Raw genomic sequence first — 15386 nt, 5'->3', positions numbered from 1 at the left:
GAGATTTTGTACATCGGTTGTTTTCTGGTTTTCTGAATTAATTTGTAGGACAAATAGAATTTGCAACTAGAAGGGACCATTATAAAAAACAAAACAAACAAAAAAAATCCCCAAGTTTTAAAATTTCAGTCAATTAAAATTATCTACTTTGTCTACTATTATTTTTCCATAATATTTACCTTTATTCCTCCAAATTTATTGTGTCCCCTTGGTTATTTTGAAAGGGGACACAATAAATTTGGAGGAATAAAGTTCCAAATATAGCACTCATTCTATAATTAATTTGTTATCTTTGTCATTTTTGTTCTATTGGAACGGCCCAGCTAGGAGCATTAACTGTTCTTCCAGTTGTTTAAATTATTCTTTATTTCTTTAAGGATCATTTTACACAGATTTTGAGTGTGTATTAATTAACTGGCTTCAATATTTTACATACTTCATTTTTATTTTGAATGGAACCTCCCTTTATTGTTTTTTTAAATTTTGTTATTCCTGTGTGGCTGCTATTTATATAGTGGTTTTAGTTTATATAATGGTTTACAGAAATTATCTCATTTTTGTCCTTACAACAACCCCAGAAAGTAGGTGATAATAATTTTTTATCATAATGAGTAATTTTTTAGAATAAATTTCTATAATCATTTTTGAATAAGACTTTGAAAAAGCTTTTGAATCAGTACTCAGTGAATTCTACATTTTTCTTCCTTTGTTTTATTCCTCCTTAGTTTTAAGTTTTAGGATTATGTGTACTTTTTGAGTATTGTAGATGGCTTTTTTCCTCAGTTTTAGAGAAGAATATTTTGTTTTACATAACTTCATATTTATAAAAAACATTTTTCTTGCCATCTTAATGAGAATGGGGAAGGAGAGAATCTGGTACTAAAAATAAAAGGATAAAAAGAGTATGTGAAGTATAAATAATAAAATTTGTTAGCATTCTTTAAATATTTCTGGATCTTTTTTTTTTTCCTTTTAGTGGTTCATTTATAGCTAGCTCACTTTTATTTTTTATTTGATATTCTTTTAATTTGTGTATTTTATATGTTGGTATTTTATATTTTCTTCTGAATCCCTTATTTTGTTGGCATATAACTAAATGCGTACTTGATTTTGATAATTTTTATTTCCTCTCTTTTAGGATTTCCTTTTGTTCATTTTAAATTTTATTTGGTTTTCTTCCTCTTTCTAATTTGGGTTGACTAAAGATTTATATGTTTTATTGGTCTTTTCAAATAACTAGCCTTTAGTGTTTATTACTTCTATGTTGTCAAATCTTTTATTAGAATGAATACTATCTTTGCTCAGGCCTTTAATACCCATCCATGGAATATTAAAATAGCCTTTTGATATTGGTCTGATTGCATTGTCTCTACCCTCTTTCATCCATGTGCCACAAACAATTGACAAAATGGTGTTTTGTAGGATGCTAGAATTTGCAACTAGAAGTGATTGAAGTGATTTGCAACTAGAAGTAATACCCTAAATCCAATTATTTCATCTTTTATAGGACACTAAGGTCCCACAGTGGGGTGATGACTTGTCCTAAGGTCATCAACACAGTAGAGTAGCAGAACTTGAATTAGGTTTGGTTCTTCATAGATAGAACCCAACCTAATTTTTCTGACCCTTATTTTACATCGCTCCTGCCTCCCCTCCAATTTATTGTGACTGGCTTCTTCCATGTGGCATTCCATCTTTTAACTCCTGCCTTTGTACTTGCTGCGTGGGAAACATTCCCTCTTCAATTCTGTTTTATAAAATTCACTTTCTTCAAGGCTCAGTATAAACACTTCTTTTACATAAGTACTAGTGTTCTCTAGCTACTTTATTAATAATAGTAATAATAAGTTTGCATTTTTCTTTATTCTAAAAAGACATGTAATCTGAATATTTTGTATATACTGAGAAGACAACATAATATAATAGGCAGCTAATTTTGAAATCACTAAAAACTCAATTCAGTCCAAGTCCATATATATATGGGTTGATTAATATATAGAAGTATAATCTTAATGGCATCCTGCAGTAGCAAAAATTTGAAATAAATTAGATGTCCTTTAATTAGGATATGGCTGAACATATTGTGGCATATGGATGTAATGGAATAATACTGTGGCTTAAGAAACAAGGAATATAATCAGAGAGATTGGGAAAACCTCTGTGAACTAACTACAGAACTGTGTAACTTAAACCAAGAGAGCAGCACGCCCAAATTTACAGATCAATGAGATCTCTTGATAAAACTAACCGTTTCCTACCTGGATAGAGGAAGTTATAGCACAATTTTAAGAAATATCAACGCAAATAGCATTATGATTTTCAGTGTATGGTAAAATACTAATACAGATATTTCTTTGTATGATGACTTAGGTTCAGCAAGTTTAGGAAAGACTGGTTGGTTATTAGAATTTTTCAACTGTACTGCCTTGACATTGGTAGTTCAGATCCCTCAGAGTTCATTTTCCTTTGATAATATGGACTTCTTTGATTGTTTTTTTTTTTCTGAGACAGTTGGGGCTAAGTGACTTGCCCAGGGTCATACAGCTAGGACTTAAGTGTCTGAGACCAGATTTGAACTCAGGTCCTCCTGACTTCAGGGCTGGGGCTCTATCCACTGCACCACCTAGCTTCCCCAACTTCTTTGATTGTTAAAAGTAGTACCTGCAAATTAATATGCCTTTGGAAGAAGTGATATAAGTAGAAAGTCTAAGGAGTGACACCAGGAGAACCTGTAGGGAAGTGTTAGAAGCTGCTCTGCACATGGATGTGCTTTGTGATTGGGAAACGCCTACTCTTGGCCTGCTTATGAATTTCTTATGAATTTTGATCTTTGGTATTCACCAGAAAACATATTTATTTTATTCATTAAGAAAACAACAAAATCAAAAGAAACCTTTTCATTGGAAAAGGATAATAGGATCATTAAGCTTGTTAAAGAATGCTTAAAACAATTTACTACCTCTTAATGAAATTCTATCCTTGCTACTATATGTATGTTTTAAAAATAATCTATAAGCCATGTTATCTGTTTTCTGATAAGTATTTGTATCATTTTAAAATATTTTTAAAATTATAAATATATTATTTACAACGCTTAAAAAGAGCTACCATTTCCAAGAGAACCAAATATGGAATTCATCTTGAACCTAAACTCCAAAATTTCAACCATTTTTATTTTGTTAAGAAGAAGAGAACAAAACCACAATAACATACCATATATTTGTTTTATTATATCCTTCTGGTTTTTTTGATCATTTTTATTTTATGTATCACTATTATTTATATTTTTCATTCTTAGTATTAAATGGTTGACTATTGGACATTTTCTTTATTTGACATTCATTTAAAAAAGAGACAATATTTGCCTCTAAAATTATATTTTTCTAAAATGAAATATATTCACAAAGGATAGAAGCACAAGGGGTACAAAAATCATAAATTGTAAAAGGTCTGTAAGCAAAATTTAAAAAGTTTATATTGTTTTCTTTTGTTTTCACACCAACTTTTCTCTTTAAATGAGTCTTTTCTTCCTGAGACCTCTCCCTTCTCTCTTATTTCATTCTTCTTGTTCCCTTTTGATTTTCCCCTGGAAACCTTCCTTTATAACAAAAATAAATTATAGGAAAATCAGCCGAAGGTAACTTTTTCTTACTGTGTGCCACATTCCTCATCTACTCCACTGAAAGAAAGGAGGAAGAATATTTCATAATCAGTTCTCTAGACTGGTTGGTTATTAAGAGTTCTGTAACATGCCATTACCTTTTAGTGTTGTTTTTGTTAATGTTGTTATGGTTGTGTATATTCTGGTGCTGTTTAGTTTGTGCTGTGTGAGTTCATAGAAAGTATTCCATATATCTGAATTCCTGATGCTTGTATCTTTCTATGGTGTAATCATTTATCTTTGACGTCCTAATTCACATGCTTGTTAATCATTTCTCAATTGATTTGTTACCACTTGTTTCCTTTCTATCCGCCTTCCCCCTTTCCTTTTTGCTAGCTTGAAAAGTGTTTCTATAAATATTCTATGTGTATACCTTTCCATATTTAGAAAATCCTTAGGAATTGTGTAGAAGTAGACTTTCCATTCTGGTAGAAACTACCCAAGTTGTGCCTTACTGATTGGGCTTTCACAAGGTCTTAGCTCATTCTTTACAAGTGAACATATTTTCCTTTTAAATATCACCATAATATTCACAAACAGATTATATTTGGTTCAATTTTTGAGTGTTCACTATTTTGGTTGTTACCAGTTTTTTGCTTGCACAAAGTAACTATTTTTAAATAGACAAAAAGTTCTTTTATATGTTATATTTAAAATATAGTATCTGTAATGAGATAATTGTCTCAAAGAATATGACCCATTTTCTACTCTTAATTTATATTGACAAATTATTCTATAAGGAAAATAATCTGTGCCAAATATTTTGACTGTTTATTTCTTAGCTGACCTGTCAGTTTTGAATGTTCTTAATTTTATTTTTGGTCTTACCTATTTTTACCTAATTTTGAATTTGTTTTGTCATGTTTTTAAGATTTTAAGTTAAATTTTTTTTAAAATTATGTTTTAATAATGCCTTTTGTTATATTGTTAATCTCATACCTCCAATCTTCTAGATTATGATATCTCTCTCTCTCTCTCTCTCTCTCTCTCCCCGCCCCCTCCCTCCCTCCCTCCTTCTCCCTTTCTCTCCTCCTTCCCTCTCCCCCTCCCTTTTAAAAAAGAAAAAGAAAAGCATCAAAAATAGTGACTGTCTCTGTCTTGATATAGAATATTCTCTTCTGGAAGTTTATAACTTCTTGTCATGAAGAAGGAAAAATGTTTTATTATCTGTCCTCCAGGACTTTTGTTTTTTTGTTTTTGTTAAGAGTTCAGTTTCACTTGACCCATTTTTTTTTAAATTTACATTGTTGGATTCACTATATATATTGTCTCTAGGTTCTGTTATTTCTGTCTGGATCAGTTCATCTAGATCTTTCCATGTTTTTCTGAATTTCTCATTTGCTTATATTTTGCTACCTAATTTTTTGTTAAGTTCATTATGCCTTAGTGATTTGCTTTCTTTTATTTTTTTATTTGTTTGTTTTGCCTTTGCCCAGTTCATAAGAACGTAGTTTGTTTCCAATTCTTGGTTATGACAAAGTGGGGCTCTTTATATACCTCTCGTTGCTCTCCAACCTTCATAGTAGTATTTGTTGTTATAGTGGTGAACTCAAAAAACAGTATGATTCTTTCGTAACAAATTTCTGGCTAAGTTAGATATATAAAATTATATAGCAAGACATATGTGTATGTAAAATATGTACAGAAGACAACTTTATTTCTTTTTCTCTTTCTCTCTCTCACTGTATTGATAGAACTTTTGTTTTTGTCTTTCTACTTTATAGTGGAATTATGTGTCAAAGGGTATCAAGAGCTCACTCCTAATTCCAAATTGAAATCCAAACTGTCTAAACCACTTCACAAGTTAACCAGTAGTAAATTGTAAAGGTTTTAAGATTTCAGGATGTTGTAAGATAATATTTAGCTTCTGTTAACTGAATGCGATGTCATGTTCTCTCCTTTTCTCCCTTCTCTCCTTCTTTCCGAGTTTACTTATATATGTGTATGTGTGTGTATATATACTCATGTATATAAGCTACTATAATATAATACATATAATATATATATTACATATGTTATAAATGTAAATATAGCATGTCTTTTTTGTCTCATATTTTTCTTTATTTCAGTTCATATAGATCTTCCTAATGTTTTTCTGAATTTCTCATTTGTTATATTTTGTTATCTAATTTTTCATTATATTCCTTATGCCAAATTTCTGTGTTAAAGGCTTTAAAGGAAGAAAGAAACTGACATTATGCTTATTTCTCTCTCCCCTGCACTCCCATCTATTCTCCATCTAACCATTTAGATATTTGGTGTCAAATAGAAATGGTGTCACCTAATCTTTTTATAAAAGGATCCCTGAAGCTGCATATTTATTGACTTAGTTTTAAAAAGTGACATTGTTTATGTTTTATTGGATTTTTATTTTTTTAAATATTTCCTTAATTACATTTGAATCTAGTTCTGATTGCACTCTGGAGTATTGGGCCACCTGCATTTTACTGGCCCCTTTATTTGATACCTCCGGTTTAGATGATATAAAAAACAGGCTGACTTAGATGAACTTTTCTTCTTGGTATTTTATTTGACGTGTTATGGTAGTTGTTTGAACTGAAGAGAAGCCATACTAGTAACGGTATAGGTATCTAATTTTAAATTTTATTAGAGACAAAGAATTTATTAAACTATTTTTTTTTCATATATTTTTCAGTTTGTGAAATTTTCTATCTGAAGAGTCTTAGTTTTTATGACATTTAAAGTGTTATATGCCAGTCATCCCCCAGGAGAATATTAGAAGGCTGTGTTATATAAAGCTCTAAAATTCAGGGAGCAAATAAAGTTGCCTTTCTTTCAGATAGGACATAAAAAGGAATGAAAGAGTTATGGTAAATGGAAGGAGTATTACTAATATTTGTGAAACTGTGTTCTTATAGGAAACCATTTGCTAATATAAATAGCATTGAGGCATCTTTGGGAATTTTTGTGATCCTTTGGCTTTTAAAAAATTGGCATTGTTTGTAGTCTATGAGATATTTGCTGTTACTTTTTTTTATTATTCTCAAATAAGACCAGAAATGGTTCTAAGAAGGGATAAAACTCCTTGGATATTAGTATAGAAGACACATTCATGATAGTTCTTTCTGTATTAATATTTTTTAAAATTTACCTTAAAGTGTTATGTTACTTGTATTATTGTTTTTATTCTGAGGGATCTATGATCTCACTCTCTGTGTGGTTCAATGTCCTAAATTACTCATGTTGAACTTTGTGCATCTTTACCTTATACATCTTGAAATTTTACATTAGGAGATATCAGATTAAAAAAAACAACTATTGAAGTTTTTTTTTACATAAAATTTTAGGGTGAGGATGCTATTTTGAGAAACAGGAGCTCTCCAAAATACAGAAATTGTATCACCAAAGTTGTAATCACAATGTATAGTAATTTAATGTTTTCAGAAGTTTATAGCAGAATAGTTCCCTAAAATGAAACTTTTTGTTCCTTGAGGACATTAATAAGTAACATTTACATAATATTTTAATTTACAAAAGTACTTGCATTAAATTGAAATTAGTAACTACTTTTGTCTTTATTTCACAAAGGAATAAACCCAAACTCAGCTTAAATGACTTGCTCATGCGTTACTTATAGGTGTTGAACCTCTAATCAGTAAACATTAGAACTGAAAATAACCATTAGAAAAGCTAAAGAATGTGGAGCTAATGGATATGGATTTGAACCTTGCAAATGCTATTTTTATTTTTGTAATCTTGGACTAGTCAGTTTACCTCTTAGGTTCCTTCTTCCATCTGTTAAGTGAGATGCAATGAAATATAGGACTTGCAGTTGCTGGAACAAGGATGATGAATTGTGGTGAGAAAGCTTTTGTTTTGCTTTTGTATTCTTTATCATAGTGAATTAATAATCTGTCTTTTTACTCATTTGGACAAATGATGTAGGGAGTTGAAATCCCAAATAAATGAGAGTATCTAGTTGTTCTTGATAAATTCAAGTCATTTAGCTCAGATATACTACACCCTTCAAAATACATATTGTTAAATGTTATTGGCAAGTTGCTGTTTCTGAAAAATTTTGGAAATTGAAGACATGCCATGGGATGGGGAAAAGGGAAAGAAGCCTTTCTCCAAAAATGAGGCAAGGCATAGAGTTGAGGGAGAAAGAGAGAAGAATGGATATTGCAAATTATAGGATAGTGTGTTTGAGTTTAATCTTGGCAAAACTGTATAATATATTATAAAAGGAATACTTGGAAGATATCTAGAAAAGGAAGAAAGTGATCACAAAGTCTGGATCATCTTCATCAGGAACAAATCTTACCAGACTAGCCTTATTTCTTTTTTTTTTTTTTTTTTTTGGACCCTTATTTTTTAGGGTATAAAGAAGATGTTGAATACAAACTTTAGATTTTGAAGAAAACCACTGACAGAATAGCATCATATATTTATGAATAAGATGGGAAAGTATTATTACTTAAATGAATTTAGCACTAGTGGAATGACCAGATACAAAGAGGATCATCTTTAGTGGAGTGCCTCAGATATTTATGCTTGATTTATTGCTATTTAACATGTTTATCAGTGATTTGTATGAAGGCATAAAATCTATGCCTTGTCATATTTGCTGATGACACAGAATTGGAGGAGAAGGGGCAGCTAATACACTGAATAACAGGATCCAAAAAGGTCTTAATTTGAGTTAAGCTTAATAAGATGAAATTGAATGGGAACTAAGGTGGCCACACCACTCTTGAAGTATTTTGTTTATTTTTGAGTATTACATTTCAGGACGGATGATGATAAATCGAATCATTTCCAGAGAAGGGCCCCTTGGTTGATGACCTCAATATAATGCCATATCAGAATCAGAGAAGAGGGAGTTGGCAAAGATTGAGAAAGGGCATGATAACTTCTTTTAGTTTTTGAGGTGCTATAAAATAGAAGAGGGATTACTTTTGTTCCACTTAACTCTGAAAAACAAAATTGGAAGCATTTGGTAAAAGCCTCAAGAGAGGCAAATGGGGTGCCTGGTAGAAGGAAAAAAAATATTTCTAACACTTAAGACTTTTTTCAAAGTGGAACAGACTGAGTTGGTATGAAGTGGGCTTTACTCACTGAAGGTTTTCAGTCACCAAATCTGCGTATATATCACTTGTGTTTTTGAATGAATTCTTGTTTTGGCACAGTTTGGACTAGATGACCTTTTAGCTTCCCTCAAACTCAGATTTTGTGTAGATGACTTTTTTATGGCCTAATAATCTATTGGTAAGAAAGTTAATGCCCTAAAGGATTAAGGTAATTGTTTAAAATCACCATCTAGAGACCACCCAGAGATTTGGCCCCAAATCTTTTGGCTCCCACCACATTCAGACTTCATATGTTACCAGGCTGCCTCAGCTCTCCTGATTGATTTCAAATGTAGCATTCCTCCCATTATCACTCTATTCAGCTAAATAACATGCTTCCTTAATACTAAGTGCTGGGAATTTAAAGAAAAAAACCACATAATCTTAAACTCTTTTGGAATAGAATACTAGGGATGTAGAAATTGCTTTCAATTTGTGCCACTCTAAAAATTGGAGATTGTCTTTGAGTTTTAAGAAAGGAAAATAACTTTCCCTAACCTTCTTCCTATTTTTCACCTAGATCATCTAGATGTTTATTTTACTTTGCTTTTTTCCCCTCAAATAAATTTTCCAATTGTTCCAATTATTTCACATGTCAATACACAAGAAGACAAATATTTTGAAATTACATTGCCATGGAACAGGTTAACTTATGGGTAAGATGCTTATATTTGGGATGTATGAGTTAGGGAAATATAAATTGATAAACAATTCAGTTTCCCATGAATGTTAAAAAGTAACTTTAACTACCGATTTTAACTACTGATAAAGTCTAGTAAGTCCTTTGAGTTTCTTGATCTAAATTTAATTGATTCTAGACAAGAAATTATAGATGAATATATTATGTAGGAGAGATTTTATATTTGTTGAAAGATTGGTAGTATATGGAGAAGCTGTAAAGGTTAAAGGAATTTTAGTCAATTCCAGTATTCATCTTAAAAGGATCTAAATTTCCATCTAGTCAGTTTGTATGTGATATATATTTTTTCAAAGTTCAATATTTTCTTCTCATACTTATACTGATGTTTAAGTATTCTGATATGATACATAGGAGCAAAACATTAAAATAATTGTCCTATTCCTGAGTGGTTCTTCCTAAGTAGTTGACTAGCAATATTAAAATGCCTTATTAATAAAACTATAATTTCTGTACTTGTCTGTCTCTTTTTAGTATGTTATAAATAGTAGTGTATTTATAAATAGAATGGCACTATGCTTTTGTCATTATATCACTTAATTGGCATTTTCTTAAACATATTTCTGTGCTTTCATCTGTGTCTCTTTTAATCTCTTTCCAAATATGCAGTATTATTAAGCTGAATTTCCTAAATTCTTTTTGGATTTTTTTAATAGTAAATACAATTTTATACTTTAATAATTTTGATTTTTATGCAAATATATTATTGCCTCTCTGAGTATATGTGTGTGTATATATGTATGTAAAATAAGCAATTATATTGTTGCCTTTTAAGTCTTTTCAATTTTCAATCTCCTTTGGGGTCTTTCAGGTTGAAACTCTTTTCTAATGAGTTGGACTTTACAGTGAAATATGGGAAGAAATCTTGAACCTTTTTGAAATCTGACAGCCTTGAAGGAATTAACAGCTTCCCAAGGCTAAACAGTTCTTTATTTGTCTACCCCCCCCCCTTTTTTTTTTTTTAATTTTAAAAATAAATAAATGAACCTTGAGTGAGGTTTAGGACCCTCTCTCGGTAGAGTCGAATGACCTCTCTCAGGGGCAGATATTCTCCTGGCTATATTTTTCCATGGACTTGGATCTTCGAGTTCCTGTACCTTTTTTTTTTTTTTTTTTTTTTTTTTTTGAGGCGATCTCACATCTGCCTGGATCAGCCAGCCCTGTTAGGCAAGTCTGACGGACCTCCTCCCGCTCTCCCCGAGGCGGGCGTCGGTCCTCCTCCCCGCTGAGGGGCGCGCTGCTCTCCGGGGGCAGGGGCGGAGGCGCGGCCGCTCTATCCGGCCCAGGCTTGGCTGCCGCGCCGCCGCCGCCGCGGGTTAAAGGGTTCTTCCTGTTTGGTTAGTCAGTCAGTCAGTGAGTGAGTGAGTGAGTTAGGAAATCTGTGGCGAGAGCCGCGTCCAGCTGTTTGTAATCGCCAGCGCCAGCTCCACGCCCTCTGGCCCGGAGCCCGGGCTGGCTCCCCCCTCGCTAACAACCCTCGTCCTGATTGGTGTGGCCTGGCTCTCTGTTCTCCCTGCAGCCAATTGAGCCGGGCGAGGAGCTGCTAGTGTGGTACAATGGGGAAGACAACCCGGAGATAGCAGCTGCTATAGAGGAAGAGAGAGCCAATACCCGGAGCAAGCGGAGCTCGCCGAAAGCCAAGAAAGGTAGGGGCCGCCCGCCGTCGTTGCCGCCGCCTCCTCCTCCTCCTCCTCCTCCTCCTCCTCCCGGGCCTCTCTCCCTCCCTCACCCCCCCGGGGCCTCGTCCCGATCCTCGCCCCGCCGGCCTCGGCCCGGCCCGAAGAACGGCCGCAGACCCCGCGGGCCCGTCCGCTCTGGGGCGGGAGGGGGGTCGTCCGACTTAGAAACTTTTCCGGGCGCCGACGGGGCCCCCCGCGGCCGGGCCGCGCTCCCGGAGCTGGGTGACCTTTGCGGACTCCGCGGTTCACCCGCTCGGCCGCCGGGCTCAGCACTTCTGACTTAAAGGGACCGCGGCGTGTCTGCTGAATCATAGGCGACCGTGCCAGCGCCCCCGGACTCGCGGCTCCCTGAGTCCGGCTGGAATCGGGCACCGACTCGGTGCCTTCCTGACTTGTTTCTCCGCAGATAGAGGGTGCAAGAGCCGGCTGCTCCTGGGGGAAAAGAAAGTGGGCTGTGGGCGACCGGTCCGTGTAAATGTAAAAAGAGTTTGAACTCTGACGGGAAAGGAGTATTTTTAAGTTACTGTGTTTGAAGTGCAGTTTTAGCCCACACGACATAAAATGTAAAGAGCGACATTTTCAGTTTGTAGAAGCATTACCTCAGTGCAAGATTCTCCCAGAGTTTCCTTTTGGTCTTAAGGCAGCAAGCCACAGCTGAGAGTGTCAAACAATTCGACTGTTGGTGAAACTGGACGTATGGTTTATTTTTTTTTTTTTAATATTGTTCAAGGGATGAATACTTGAACCTTTGTAAATAATTCTATAATTGCAGTTAAAAAATAGATAAAGTAGTGTTTCTCTAGTGTACATATGGTTTGCTTTCAGGGGGATAAAGAGAAAAAAATTTACTAATAAGCTCTAAGTTAGGCTGTGAAGACTCCACCTCAGCAGTGGCCTTCTAGGAAAAAAAAACAATGTCATTTAATGTCGCTCACGGTGGAAATTTCCTTCAAAATGTAATAGAATATACTTAATGGACAAGACATTTTGAAATCTGAGTTTAAGGTTATGGTTACCCTTTTCTCCTCTTCTTTTTCCCTCCCCCAACCATTTCTGTTTAGGACAATTTTTTGATTGGATATTTCATACGATAATCCATTTGACACATTGCTGAAGCTTTTATTTGGAGTATTACTGTGAATTTGAGGAACCTTCACAGAGATTGAATATACATGCATACATAATTCATGTCATAAGCTTGGATGTTTTATGTAAAAATAAAATTTTCACATTTGTTTGCCAACTTCAGTTATAAATGTCAATAGTTTAGTAATATCCCATGCATCAGGTATCCCTAAATATGAATTATTTAGGGATGTCATATTAAATGCACATTAAACATTTTCAACTATTAGTTCTTTACTTTTTAACTATATAGTGTCTTTTTTTTTTTTTTTTGACATTTTTTCCTACTGGGTAATGGAGGCACAAAAATTTTATCCAAGGAAAAGAAACTCTGAAAAGACCAGCCCATTTATGAATAACATTTTTTGCTCAGTAAAATTGTTTTTCATCAAAATCAAGGATATGTTCCCTAGCAGTAATTTTACATATCTTATTTATAATTGGAAAAACTTGTTAGAACTAAAATATTGCCTACTTCTTGTTCTTTTAAAATATTGGGATTGTTTTGCATTTCTTAAATTAATTTTTTTGTTAAGGTAATCATTTAGATTTACCTTATTCATATTTGAAATGACCATTATCTTTCTCTAGATTTTCTAAGTAAGTTGCTATCTAGGTGTCTATATACAGTCACTAAAAGCAAATTCTGTTTGATTCATAAGTTTCCTTGAAGCTTTTCTGCTCTTTAATATAGCATCTTTCATCTTGTGTGCTTTTATTTACACTGTTACTTAATTTTGTTGTTGATGAATTGAGTTGGAAACATTTGCCATGAGGAATAGGGTCTGTATATTTAAGACTGTATAAAAGAAAATTAGGGAAAATTCTGTTTAGTCTTTTTTTTTTTTTTAAATAACATTGGGGAGCTTAAGATTTAGTTAACATGTTGCTGTATAACCCATCATTTGTTAAATGATTATTATACTAACTATAGTTCAACATAAAACCAATGAGTACTATATCTTGGTTGAAGTACATACTTGAAATTCATTCCCTTAATAAATAATCTAATTAGGGCCAAATGAGTAAAAAAAAGTCCTGCTTGTCATTCAGAACCAAAAGTTTGACATATGGTGACTCCTAACCTCTTTTGAATTAACTATTATGTGGGAACAGATTTTTAAATGCCTAAGTTTTGGATACATATTTTTAAAAAAATACAGGTGACCACAAGAAATCCTACATAGGATTTATGTGTAAATTCAAAAACATTTAGATAAAAACCTCTCCCACAGTGATGTCAGCTAAATGAATCGGATTAAATTTCACTTTTGGGTTGTCAGTCAGCAGGAATCTATTGGACACTTGCTTTATGCCTAGTACTCTGTGGGGTCCTGAGAAAATAAATGCAAAAATCAAATGGTGCTTCCTGGTAGGAATCTACATTCTACTAGGGCAGTATCAGGAAAGGAATTTTGATCTGGACAGTTAGGGGCTTTCTGTGTAGATCCCTGGAATAGTAAATTGTCATGCATTTTCCAGTAGCAGAGGTGGTATTGATTTGATTATTCCCAGATAAAAAGTTGACAAGAGGGAGGATAGTATACTTGTTAAAGAAAGGCATATGGCATGGTAGATGCTGAAAATCTTAAGTCCGTTATTTTAGGTGAGGAGGAGAAAAAGCTATGTAACTCCAAACCTTATGTTTGGGACAGTTGGACTAGGAGGTAAGAATAGGTTTGAATCCCACCTTTGGTACTTAGACCTGTAACTGAGGCTGGGTTGCTAGTATTTATACTGTACCTCCTGGTTTATTGCAAGGCTCAAATAAAGTAATGTAAAACCACACAATGATGTGTGTGCATGTCATATGATGACATATGCAATACATAATTGTGTCCTTTATTAAGTTTTCTTTTTGTGACAGCTACTGTATGCACTGATGTGCACTGAATATAATACATTTCAGAATTTATCATCCTCATGTAGGCTAGAATAGAATGGATGTTCTAAGTGATGCAGATTCACAGTGGACAATTCATACTTCATACTTCTGACCAATGAATGCAACCAACACAATTTTGCTTTGATCTAAAGATGGACTTAAATGTATATCAGACATTCTTTGGCGTTTTTACTTTGAAGGTCGCCTAATTTTGATCCTATTTTTTGGATGATGGTATTTATAATACAAGGAGTCCCTTAAATAGTACTGCTATATTGGGTGGCTTAGGTCTCATCCCCTCAGGTTACAAATTGATTTCTTAATGAGACAACTTAGTATTTGATGATGTAGACCATTTACTTTGGTTTGAACTGCAGGAAGACTATGTTTTATATGCATAGTTTATGAAGTTGTTTGCTTAGCTTGCTTGTTGAGGAGCAAAACAACAACAAACCACTAAAGAAATATTTGGTATCCTCCTTATAGCACCCCCCTGTGTGAACTTGTGGTTCTCATTTTCTTCATCTTTAAAATAAGGGAAATGGACTGAATGGCCTTTGAGATTCCTTCTAGCTCTAGTTCTACAATCCAGTCCAATAAATATTGATTTAGTACCTCTTATGTGCCGGACACTGTGCATGTCCTAGAGATAAAATGAATGGACAATCCCTGCCCTCAAAAAGCTTAAAATCTAAATAGACATGAAGAGTGTCGGACTCTGACTGGAGGTGTGTCTTGTGCTGTGGAGGTGAAATCGGGCAGAGCAGCAGGTGCAAAGTGGAATAAGCCTAATTTCTGCCCACTATAAAGGAATGCTTCTCAGAGTTTGATATGGTATCCTCCAATCAGAGAGAAGAAGAAACTGAAGGAGGGTAGTGCTAGTTTGAGTTACCAGCATAATGCGGAGTTTAAAAGGGGTGAGTTAATTCTGTACAGTGGAGTTGAAATCTAGTAAGGTGGCAGATACAGAATGGAATGATCCTTATGTGTTCTCTCTGTGGCACCTATTGGGTTATATGGAGGTTACAAATACTTAGCGCAACATCGGTTAGCTAGTGACTTTCTTTAGAACATGGTCTGAGAAACGGATAAACAACAACAAAAAAGACTTTATGACAACCAAAAATAGTTTAAGGGTGTTGCAAAATTTAGTGGTGTTACAAAGTCTGTATCCTTCTGTATACTTAGCTCATGGGGAACCTCATAGGCCCGTGCTCTAAATCTATTAGGTTTTTAGACAAATTTTTAC

General features: G+C 34.1%; 1 protein-coding gene across 3 annotated transcripts in view; it reads left to right on the top strand.

Annotated features, from left to right (window-relative positions):
* The window catches only part of PRDM2 (PR/SET domain 2), a 189753-nt gene that overhangs the window by 52184 nt on the left and 122183 nt on the right, over positions 1 to 15386 (top strand). For 2 of the 3 annotated variants that reach the window (XM_031962828.1, XM_031962827.1), the window contains exon 6: positions 10968 to 11094. The exons of the other annotated variant lie outside the window; for it this stretch is intronic. In XM_031962828.1, the coding sequence (XP_031818688.1) occupies positions 10968 to 11094 (127 nt within the window). The remainder of the gene's footprint in view (positions 1 to 10967; positions 11095 to 15386) is intronic. 3 annotated transcript variants of the gene reach the window in all.

This window comes from Sarcophilus harrisii, chromosome 3 (genome assembly GCF_902635505.1).
Source record: "Sarcophilus harrisii chromosome 3, mSarHar1.11, whole genome shotgun sequence".
In the NCBI taxonomy this organism is placed as follows: Eukaryota; Metazoa; Chordata; class Mammalia; order Dasyuromorphia; family Dasyuridae; genus Sarcophilus; species Sarcophilus harrisii.
Note: the sequence above shows the minus strand (reverse complement) of the source record. Positions and strands in the feature narration are given on the sequence as shown.